Here is an 11,091-nt window from a genome sequence, read left to right on the forward strand (position 1 = left end):
TGGGGGGTCCCTGGAAACTGGGGTGGGTGTGTTGCAGAACCCGAGCCCATTTGGCAGTGTTTGTAACTACACTTGTAGATATGACAAATGCTCACTACTTTACACTAGATTTTCGGTGGAAACGCGACCTTTGTAGCGACTATTCTGCTCAACTTTAATTGTGATGGCTAATGAGGGTAGAGCAGCTTACAAGGTGCAGCTCGGGGTAAAGTGCAAAGGAAAAATAATTGGGTCATCTAAAACCAAAGGGACGTGAACACGCCATAGGACTGCTCTGGCTATCTGCCCACTTGCGCCGTCACAAATGAATTAGGACACCCTGTAATTCCAGGTGATTTAAGGTTAATGAACGCGGCCATCATTGCCATCACCACCAACTTAACACAGTGAAATCCAGCATGATAGAAATGTGTCGCTCCACCATGGCTTCTGCTCATGCAAATAGTCTTTAATAAAATGGTGCGCGCTCAGGGGCCTCAGGTACTGGCGGGCAGACCAAGGTCACAATGCAGGGTGAATTATTCTGCTCACAGCATGGTAATGAAAGCCTTTTTGCTCCTATGGCGCCAATTGGGTCCCTGGTCCTCTGCTGCTGTGGACCTGTGTTTATACTGGAATTCGTGGCAGGACACGGTGGGATAATGCTGACAAAGTGACCGAGAACTAATTGACTCCATTGTGTGGCTGCAGCAGCATCCCTCCCCAATTGTGCAATTGTGATAAAGAGGAGAAATTGGGTTGTGGATCAACTGAAAAAGAGCATTTCCAACATCCTGACCCGAGTCTGCTGTCCAGGCAGAGAGCCGCCCTGTTCCATTTCGAGTTGGTGCGTGGTTTGTGAATGATTTGTTGGAAGCGGGTTCCCTATATCACAGGAGCTGGAGGTATTGATTCACTCCGCCTGACACCTCATGTATCGTCTCAAGTCGTTCCTTCTTGAAGGAGAGGCCTAATGACGACGCTGCATCAGAGGAATATGCTGTGGAAGCATTTCATTGATGGAAAACATTGCGAACCTGGGTCAAATGTTTGACATTTTCCTACATCAGTCAGTGCTCAGTTGGATGAACAAGCTTGTCTTGAAGCTTTCAGAGCTCCCTCTTCCTGTACGAGATACACCACCCGTCTGGCTGCTGGGTTTTAGCGATATTCTCGTCATGATCTTGAAAGAACAGAACCTCTTTACCTGCTTCTGTCGGTAGGGCTTGGTCTATGTCCCTGAAGGGAAAGGATGGCTGGAGTTGGCTCACTTCCCAAGGCTTTTCTTCGTGTGGAAGCTGTTAGTTACTGCTACTATGTATAACCTGACTAATGCCTCCATCCTCCCTCACTCCTGGTGCCATAGCAACAACTGTGACCGTTGAGTCACTTGTATTGCCTTCATCAGTATCTGTTGCCGCTGAATTAGTATTCATATCATTAGTTGGTTTTCCAGTGATGTTTAAGGTTAAATCTGTGACTAAGTGTGTCACATTGCTATGACTTATGTAAAGTTGGAAGCTGTTTCGGAGCATTTGTGAGTTTCTCAATCCCAGATGGCGGATGTTCCGTCCAATCCGTTCAAAATTTGGAGCGTAAATGAAGGTGTGCCGTGCACGTCCCGACTTCAGGGAAACCATATGTTTGCATGAAATCATTCATCTCAGACTGTGTTTGACTGGTCCAGCTCTGCTCCTGTCCTCCACACTTCATGTTGCGCAGCTCTCGCTGTAGGAATAACATGCAGCGGCCACACAGATGGCTGTCAGCCAGGCGAGGCTTCCAGAAGGGTCCCGCCGACCCCTACCTTCACTCACTTCCTCCACGCTGCACAATGACAGACCTGAACCTCAATGACAAAGTGTTGTCCAACACAACAGATCCCAGCACAGTTTTCCTCTGGGTGGGAGGGGGACGTGCGAGATCCCTCAGACTGACCCAGTTCCATCACGTCTTCCCTGCTCGTCCTTGCTTTAACCGTTTCCCTACCTGCAGATGCACATCCTCCTGAACTGCTGCAACCACAGCTGTCATGAAGTTCTGCTTCCAAAAAGGGGACACAAGGAGAAAACCTCCGAGGTCAAATCACTGCCTTCTCTGAACTTGTTAATTCCATCGCTACTGCAGATGCCAATGTCGCCATCCAGGTCGTTGAGCATCAAGCGTTTTTGAATATTCCAACTGGCATTTCAAGATGTTTCACCTTTGTTCCGTGATGAGGTCTGATGGTTAGTCACTCTCTGACTACGATGCTGCTTCATTGGAGGATTCCTCACAGGTTTTCTGTCCTTCACAGAAAACTGTAGGAGAACTCTACGTGTGAACTGCCAGCCCAGTGTGGGGAGACAAATGTTTGCTTGAAATTGATGTGACGATCTTTTGAAAAAAGGTCAGGCAATTTACAGTTTCACCATAATCAATTCAACGGACTGAACGGCATCAAGTCATACAAGCAGAAGATTAAATTCACTTCCATGTAATTAGTTTTTATGTCTTCCACGGGGGTCGGTGAGAAGATCGCTGCAGGAGAAAAGAAGAAGAGTCTTTTAGGCAGCGGCTTGCGTCCGCGCAGCGAGTTAACTCAACAACCTTTGTCATAAAATCTGGATCCTGGACTTGCTCTTTTTTTCTGCCTTAACAGCAAAGAACGTAACTGCAATGCAGCAGTGCCAGCATGGGGCATTAATATTAATGCCCACCCATTTTGCCCAGCATGGCAGAGAGCTGTCAATCCCATCGTCCGCTGATGAGCCTGACACAGTCCAGAGTATGTGCTGGCCTCTCCGCTGCCTCGTGCTGGCCCTCCGAATGCTGCAGTCTGGTATCGCAGGTCTGATCTCACGGTTCTCACGGCTCCGTTTGTTCTGTAGATGTTGCTCTTAAATCTTGTGGTTTCACTCTGACACTTCAGAAAAATGATCTTTAATCAGCGGGATTCCGTTTTATGTGACTGCTTCAGGCACAAACCTGATGTGACAAGGTCTTTCCTTGAATCATTTGGTTGTCTTAGTCTCACCCCTACTGGGAGTGAGCGCGGCGGATGAAATTACTCCCAAGTCCCCTGCGAGAGTGTCATTCTGGAGTAGGCATGCAAACACTTCTTTGTAACAAAGGCGACACATAATGAATATGAGATTAGTCAGAAGGGGTGCGGCTGCCATCATGCTTTACGTTGCTCCGCTGCATTTAGCGCTGAGTAGCGCTGCGAGCAATGCAGGTGAGCGTTGAGCGATGGAGAGAGAGAGAGAGAGAGAGAGAGAGGCAGGCAGCCTGGGATCAGTGTGCTGCGCTCTTCATCACTGCAGCACTACAGCAGCTACAGATCTGTGTTTGCACAGAGGGGCCTGATGCCTGCCCCCCGCTTCTCCGCTCTGCTTTCTCGGCTCTTTTTCCAGCAGGGCTCTGCTGATGATGCTCTCTTAGTAGCCCCAGCAGGAGGGCAAAACAGCTTTCCCCATACCTTCGCTTATAAGTTCCTCAAAAACCAGAAGTGTGTCTCAGCTTCCCTGCCACTTCAGATAAATAAGCTTTTTTCCTCGACTTTATTAGCGAGAGGTTATTGAAGGTCACTAGCGAGTGCATGACTGAATGTTCATGGTGCAGGATATGCAGACCGAGCTGAAGGCACGGCGTGTACCAACAGGTACGCGTTCACACTGTATCGCACTGTAATTTAGCTTCTTCATGTGGTTGTATCAAACCATCATTACCAAGTCAACGTACTTGGAGCTGCATGTTCGGTGCAGCTAAATCAGCTGTTTTCTCATTCAGTTTCTTCACTTTCACGGCAACCAGGACCAGGCTTTCTTTATTGTAATTACACAAGCACGTTCATGTGCATGATGAAGCTTTCTGGTTCTTGAGTCTCATGTTCTGTACCAATGGTTCATGTGCAGATCGTAAGCCCTCGATGCTACACTGCCCTCACACTTTCATTTATATGTCCGTCTTGACCTGTCATCAAAACGACCTGGTTGTTTTTAATCATTTATGGAGATAAAACCGTCTTTTGCCTCAAGTTTGGGCCCTCATCTGGTCTGATTCCCTCAATTCACTAAAGGTTATTTAATTGTGTCACTGCCTGAATGCGTGATTTCTTCGTCAGAGTTGCCACAAACTGTACTCCTTGTTTGTCTCTGATGTGGGCCTTCCAGAGAAGACGGATCAAACTCCGCGCTGGCGTCGCTCTTCCCTGACGTCACTTACCCTTTGCCGGGGTGATTCAGTATTGGTGTCCCTGTGTATGAAAATGGGAGTGACTCCAAAGCAAAATCCAGACAATGCCGTAATTCACCAGGACCCTCCCTGTCACGTTTTTTGGCACCAGCCTGCGTCTGGCCCCGATGATGTCTGTGCAACAGATTAATTCATTTGGTCTTTTCACACACAGATTAAAGAGGATGGATTACCTCATGGTCTGTGTAGATGTCCAGAGCATGAGGCTTTAAACCGAATGTTTTCTTTCCTCCCTCCTCAGCGCCATGCGTGTCCTCCTCTCCAAACTGCCGAGGCCCTGGATCGTGGATGAGAAGAAGGATGATGGCTACACGGCTCTGCACCTGGCTGCCCTCAACAACCACGTGGAGGTGGCTGAGCTCCTGGTCCATCAGGTACCTGACCAATTCCTTCTGGAGTCTCTCCACATCCGGCCCTGCAAGACCTCAGACTGTGTCCTGGTTTATTGGAGATGACCTTTATTCACACACGGTGTTCTGTCCTCCAGCAGTGCTGCAGTCGTTGCTGCGCTGCGTTTAATACAGACCATTAAGACGGCTGCTCTCCCTGCAGCCTGCAAGCTGTAGTACAGTTGAAGCTGCAATAACTGCTTTTCTTTTATTGAATCCATACGGTTAACTGCGCCTCCAGGGCTATTCTTTACTGCTGCTGGGCCTCACAGCCTCCTCCTTTTGCAATCATAGGTTCACAGTCTATTTTCCTCCGTAGAGATTGCAGTTTTTAACTCCCCACAGACTGGCACATACTGCACAAGTCACCTGACCAGGCAGGAACTGGGTTAGGTAGGAGATGGTGCAGGGCAACTGCAATACCTCCTCCGCTCAATGTCCAATGTGGAAGCCTGCTCTTGTACTGTGGTGTGATTCTCTCCCTCGGATGCTGTGTTCTGCCTCACAATGGCGGTCACATTACTTTGGGATTTCACACTGTTTCTGGTGACTATTCTCATCATCCAGCAGTGTTTGCTTATGACGGCACAGCATATGCAGCGTTACTGTAGGCTGCAATATTGACTGCCCCCTAGGCCAAGTTCTATTGGTCTCTGATGTTGCAGGACAGAACATTCTGTCACTAAGGAGCAAAGACAATTCTGTATTTAACGTTTGTGTATTGCTGTCACCCGCATTTCAGTGATGCCCTTTCCTTTGTTGTTCCAGGGGAATGCCAGTTTAGACATTCAGAACGTCAACCAGCAAACGGCCCTGCACCTCGCTGTAGAGCGCCAGCACACCCAGATCGTCCGGGTAGGTGGTGGTTCATTGTGACTGTAGTGGGTGTCCCGTGTGTCGAGCCTCCTTTGGAGAATATGCAGGGTCTGTCTGGTTCAGTTCTGGAATGCCGTCGCTATGCTGCCATCTAGTGGTCAAAAGCAGAAGTGCCGTGCACCTGCGCTATGAATCACCACCGTTGCGTTTTCATTGTTTATGTTTCCTTTTGTGTCGCAGCTGCTGGTGCGAGCGGAGGCCAAGCTGGATGTGCAGGACAAGGATGGGGACACGCCGCTGCACGAGGCACTGCGTCACCACACGCTCTCGCAGCTGCGGCAGCTTCAGGACATGCAGGATGTCAGCAAAGTGGAGCCTTGGGAGCCCTCCAAGAACACGGTACGTCATTCTGACTGGGGAGGAACCGAGGCTGTGTTCGCAACACTCACAGCAGGGTCACATGGTGACCCAGTGATTTAGACTGCAGCTCCTGCCATCGGTCACACCTGCGCAGTCCAGCAGCTCGCTCTTGTCTGCCGGTCAGCCTCAGTGACTTCGTCCATCCTCTGTGGACCAAAACCCTAGAGAGCCCGACATGGTCCACGTTTGTCAGTGATCATGTTGAGCTGTCAGCTCCTGCCTTCGCCGCTCACTTGGGGTCGTCGGGGCAGGACACAGAGTCTAATTGTGATGTGGCCACTCTGGTTCTGGAGTGAGTTACATTATCGGGTCTGACGGCTCCATCAGCGGGGCTTGCTCAAGACAATCACGCATGGACAGCTCCATGAAGTGACTGGAGGAGGGTAAAGACTGGGTCGCTCATGAGTCTCAAGGCAGCCCAACGCTCCCTTAATTCTGTACCAGGTCAGCAGGACTTCAGTCATTGCTGAAGTGTGTGAAGTGAATGTGTGTCCAGGTGTTTCCGCTGGTGTCCCTCACTGATGTTTCTCCTGCCCTCAGCTGATAATGGGCCTAAGCACTCAGGGGGCTGAGAAAAAGAGCGCCGCCTCCATCGCCTGTTTCTTGGCTGCCAACGGAGCAGACCTGTCCATCCGCAACAAGAAGGGCCAGTCGCCACTGGACCTGTGTCCTGACCCCAGCCTCTGCAAAGCTCTGGCCAAGTGCCACAAGGAGAAGAGCAGGTGAGTGTTTCAGTGGCCAACGCACTGTGTTTCAGTAAAATCACATTTTCATTTTGTCGATGGCTTGTAAGCAAGTGTCAAAAATTCAGTCATGAGTTAGGCTGTGTCCCAAGTCTCCCCCTAACACTAGCACTTGCTTCTGAGCGCCATGCACTGTGAAGTGCCCTCTGATGACCAAGTGAAGTGACTGACGTCCCTAAGAATTGACGCTTGATGACGTCACGTGTAAAGACAGCGTGCTGTGTTTCCTGCATATCCACTGTTGGAGACGTTTTGGAAATGCCAGCTCCAACGTTGTTGCAACCTCTTGCATCGGCACTGATCATCTCGCTTGGTTTGGTCAACCAACGGAGAAAAAATGGGCGAAGCCCAAGCCGGCTTGGCCACTATGTTGCGGTGATAGATCTGTTAGTTGTATGAGGATGCTAACGGTAGCCTTGATGTTAGCCCACTGTTGTTTGTTCAGAAGAACTCAAAATATACGGAAGAGTAGTCCTGGCTACTATCGTCCTTGTTGTCCTGTCCAATATTGTTTTGAAATGAAGTACTTTGGTATCCTGGAAATCTATCCACACTTCATATTCCCACTTGCTCCAGAGCTCCTGGGTTTGAAGGGATCATTTCAACTGGTGAACAGCCATTGAGGAGGATTGGGACACACGACGCTGACACGTGACGCGCAAGACTCGGTGTTGGGGTCAAAAACCAGTGTTGGGGTGAAAAGTGGGACGCAGCCTGAGTTTTATAAATGAGGAAGAACTTGCTGCATTCGCTTGAACTAAGCTCCATCTCGTGGTCGCAAGTACACATTGCAATTTTCAGTAAAAAAAATAACCGGTTTAATTTGATTTACACGCAGCTGTCTCTCTAGACGTTGACCATTGTGACAGTCACTTCAGTATGGATTGACTCTCTGGCTTCTCTCTGCTCCAGTGGTCAGGTGGGGACCCGAAGTCCATCTCTGAACAGCAACATCGAGTCGCTGGAGGAGTGTATGGTGTGCTCCGACATGAAGAGAGACACGCTGTTCGGACCCTGTGGACACATCGCCACCTGCTCCCTGTGCTCGCCCCGAGTCAAGAAGTGTCTGATCTGCAAGGATCAGGTCCAGTCCAGGACCAAGGTAGGAGGTCCGCAGCGGAAGTGGCGCCACAGACACGCCGGCTCACGTCATGTCCTCCCCCAGATCGAGGAGTGCGTCGTCTGCTCGGACAAAAAAGCGGCCGTGCTGTTCCAGCCCTGCGGTCACATGTGCGCTTGTGAGAGTAAGTGGCGCCTCAGTTCCTCCTCAGCCCCTTTGTGGCTGCTCTAACAAAGCCCGTCTCCTCAGACTGTGCCAGCCTCATGAAGAAGTGCGTACAGTGCCGGGCTGTGGTGGAACGCCGCACTCCCTTTGTCCTCTGCTGTGGAGGGAAAGGTATGGAGGATGATGCCGCTGATGATGATGATGATGATGATGATGATGATGACATTAGTGAGTGAATCTACCACACATCCCTTTTAATTCTTTTCTCTTTCGTTCCTTTATTTCCCACCTTTCTTCTGATTTCTTGCTTTGTGTTCAGTTGTTCATCGCGTCATTGTTTGTTTTAAGGTCTTGTTCTCACTGACTTGTTTACAGAAGGAGATCAGCAGTCTCCTTCCGTGAGTCATATTCAGGACTGATTTTAAAAATAATCTGTTGAAGACTCATTCTCAGACGGGTAACGGTCACAGGCTGGAGTGGCAGTCTGGGCTTCCAATTCATGCCGAAATATTTGACAGCGAGTGAATGGGACTGGATTAAAGAACAGGCAGTAGCTACTGATGAAGCTTCAGACCTCCTCACACGTCGGACGTGTTCTCAGAACCAGTGTTTACAGACAGAACATCCTTCACTTCCTGGCTCCAGAGCTCATTTGATTTTTCACCTTTGCATTGATGCATGCGCCTCTCATGGCAGGTGTTTATCCCGGCTGGAATCTGCATGTTTTCTCAGTCAGTCAGTTTCCTGCTTTCTCCTCTCTCTTCCTCCCTCTGCGGCCTGTAGCGAGTAGCGTCAGTCCTCTGGACATTTGTGGACGCTGACTTTTGCTATAACCATGTGACCACTTATTCCCAGCAGGAAGCACGAACACCATGCCAGGAGGATCACAAGACCTCCTCCAGCCCAACAACCTGGCCCTCAGTTGGTGTAAGTCTCTCCTCTTTGTGCTTCATGACAGCAGCGGCGTCGGTGAGTGTACTGGGTGCAAGCAGAGCTAGCAGCTCGGCATCAGCGCTCTGGAGCGAGTGGTGACGCGTTGGTCAGGTGGAACCTGTGAAATAACTCCAGACATAGGCACCACTGACCTTTGACCTCCGATGTCAGCGATCCTCAGTGTTCAGAACCTCTCCTCTTGTTTTGCACAGCGAGTGGGAACATTCCGGCTCTGCAGCGGGACAAAGACAACACCAACGTCAACGCTGACGTCCAGAAGCTGCAGCAGCAGCTGCAGGACATCAAGGAGCAGGTGAGTCCGGAAAACACCCAGCCTCTGTCCGTGAGAGCCGCTGCTGGATCCGACTTGTGTTGCAGACCATGTGCCCCGTGTGTCTGGACCGGCTGAAGAACATGATCTTCATGTGCGGACACGGAACCTGCCAGCTGTGCGGCGACCGCATGAGCGAGTGTCCCATCTGTCGCAAGGCCATCGAGCGCCGGATCCTCCTGTACTAGAGCTCCTCCCCTCGCCAAGCTCCGCCGTGCTGCCACCACACCAGCTGCTGTGCCCCAGCCTGCCAGACGAGGGCGCCCTCGCACGTCTTATTCCACCCAGCTTTTCATTTCGGACCCTGATGGAAGTGTCTGTTACTGGCTGAAGACTTCAGCGTCCAACTTTCTTTTGAACTTTGACCCTGCTGGAGGTGCCCGGGGCCTCGGCCCGGCCTCGGATGTGTCCACCTTTATTATTGTCAAACGTTATGCAAATGTTTGGTCACCTGTGGAGGCAGAGCAGGTTTTCATTTCTCACTACAGTATGCAACACCAGGCTCCAGTGTTCTGAGCTTCCCGTCAGTGCTGACGTCCACGCTCCACACACTGGAGCGGGCTGAAGACCCCAGTGGGGTTTCAGTCCCGGCTGAGCAGAGGCTCCTACTGACACACGCGCCCAGACTTTAGTGCCATTTGCTTGCAGAGGTTAGTCCACAGAGAGACGCGGTGCTCCGGGTCACGTGTTTCCTTCGTTTCTCTGGACTCAGTATTCATTCACGCCGGTAAATTATTCTCTCTGACTGCCCAGAAATGTATAGAAGTCACTGCCCCCCTGACATGTAGCCTCAAAGTCTGCACTCTGATATCCACGTTTGTTTCATCAACTCTTTGTTCAGCAGAGTCTCTGTGCTCCGAGCAACTCTGCCGTCGTCAAACTTGCCTTAACAGCTGTGGAAGGCACGTCGCTCGCTTCCTCCTCCCCATCATTTCAGTCACTCGTGTCGACCTGGTTTCCCTCCTAAAGACTCTTTTCTACTTTGTTTTGTAACTGTCCCGTGAGTCTCTTCTTTGGCATGAATGTTGACTGATGTGTCATGGAAACTCTCTGTGTTGCTTCTCAGTGGTTTTAAAAAAAAAATGAACTGACCGTAGAGCTGAAATAAAGTTGTAAAAGAAGCGCGAGGGGAGGCTGTTTGCTTCTCATTAGCATTGTGTTGCTTTAGTCCTGTGGTGCGGCGTCTGCCTCCGGAGGCTCGACACCTCCTGATGATCAGCTGATCTTTGACCTGCTCCTCTTCTCTTGTGCTGCAGCACCATCAGGCCGGAGACGCCGCTATCTTCCCTGCGGCCGCGGCCTGGTCCTGGGGAGGGCTCCTCCCACCCTGGGCGGGGGTCAGCTGAGTGTCAGCGACGCAGTGAGGTGAAGTGGCCCCCTGGAGAGCCGCGGCCTGCTGTGATCACCGGCCGCCTGCTGTGGCCAGTAGACACATAGCAGCTCCACGTTCGCTGTCAGAAGTGACATTTATCAGCGGCAGCTCTCGGAGTCGCCACACGGGGGCAGCACTCGCGTGTGCAGGTGAGCAGGACAGTTCACCGTAATCTTTCCAATACAACAGGCGGGTTAATGGAGTGAAACCCAAAATGACTTGGAAAAAATGAATATAAAAGGAAATAAAGGCATTATTTCGTATCTATCTAAATGTTATGTTGGGTTTGATAGATATAATCACACTGTGTCAGTGAAGCGGTCTCTCTGGGGTGGAGGCTGAGGGCCGCGTGTCTCGGCCTCGGTCTGATGACACACCAAGCCTGGGCCTCCTGCTTGTTTGTCCTCTGCTTCCAAGCTGGAAGATTCGATCCGTGACCGTCTGAAGGTCTTTTCCTCTCACGTCACTCAGTCCAGAGATTCAATTTATTGTCTCTCTTTATGGTGAGCAAAGTTCACTTGGTCTGCCTGAGGAGTGTTCAAGAAAGGTTGGGCCAGTGTGTGTGTGGTGGTTGAGCTCCACTTGTGGGGACCAGTTCTGTTGCCGGACCCCACGTGGTCGAGCCTCAATTTGAGGATTAAGATGTC

The 11,091-nt window shown here is 50.7% G+C and overlaps 1 protein-coding gene across 4 annotated transcripts in view; it reads left to right on the plus strand.

The window, feature by feature from the left end:
• The window catches only part of mib1 (MIB E3 ubiquitin protein ligase 1), a 36,185-nt gene extending 25,992 nt beyond the window's left edge, over nucleotides 1–10,193 (plus strand). The window contains exons 13-22 of one of the 4 annotated variants that reach the window (XM_053884392.1): nucleotides 4,457–4,589; nucleotides 5,373–5,459; nucleotides 5,661–5,819; nucleotides 6,381–6,562; nucleotides 7,496–7,685; nucleotides 7,749–7,827; nucleotides 7,893–8,036; nucleotides 8,664–8,735; nucleotides 8,954–9,054; nucleotides 9,120–10,193. In XM_053884392.1, coding sequence (XP_053740367.1) covers nucleotides 4,457–4,589; nucleotides 5,373–5,459; nucleotides 5,661–5,819; nucleotides 6,381–6,562; nucleotides 7,496–7,685; nucleotides 7,749–7,827; nucleotides 7,893–8,036; nucleotides 8,664–8,735; nucleotides 8,954–9,054; nucleotides 9,120–9,260 — 1,288 coding nt within the window. In that variant the 3' untranslated portion in view covers nucleotides 9,261–10,193. The remainder of the gene's footprint in view (nucleotides 1–4,456; nucleotides 4,590–5,372; nucleotides 5,460–5,660; nucleotides 5,820–6,380; nucleotides 6,563–7,495; nucleotides 7,686–7,748; nucleotides 7,828–7,892; nucleotides 8,037–8,663; nucleotides 8,736–8,953; nucleotides 9,055–9,119) is intronic. The other 3 variants (XM_053884393.1, XM_053884394.1, XM_053884396.1) reach the window with 3 other exon arrangements.
• The last annotated feature ends 898 nt before the right edge of the window (nucleotides 10,194–11,091 follow it).

The sequence above is a fragment of the Synchiropus splendidus genome, chromosome 13, assembly GCF_027744825.2.
Source record: "Synchiropus splendidus isolate RoL2022-P1 chromosome 13, RoL_Sspl_1.0, whole genome shotgun sequence".
Taxonomy (NCBI): domain Eukaryota; kingdom Metazoa; phylum Chordata; class Actinopteri; order Syngnathiformes; family Callionymidae; genus Synchiropus; species Synchiropus splendidus.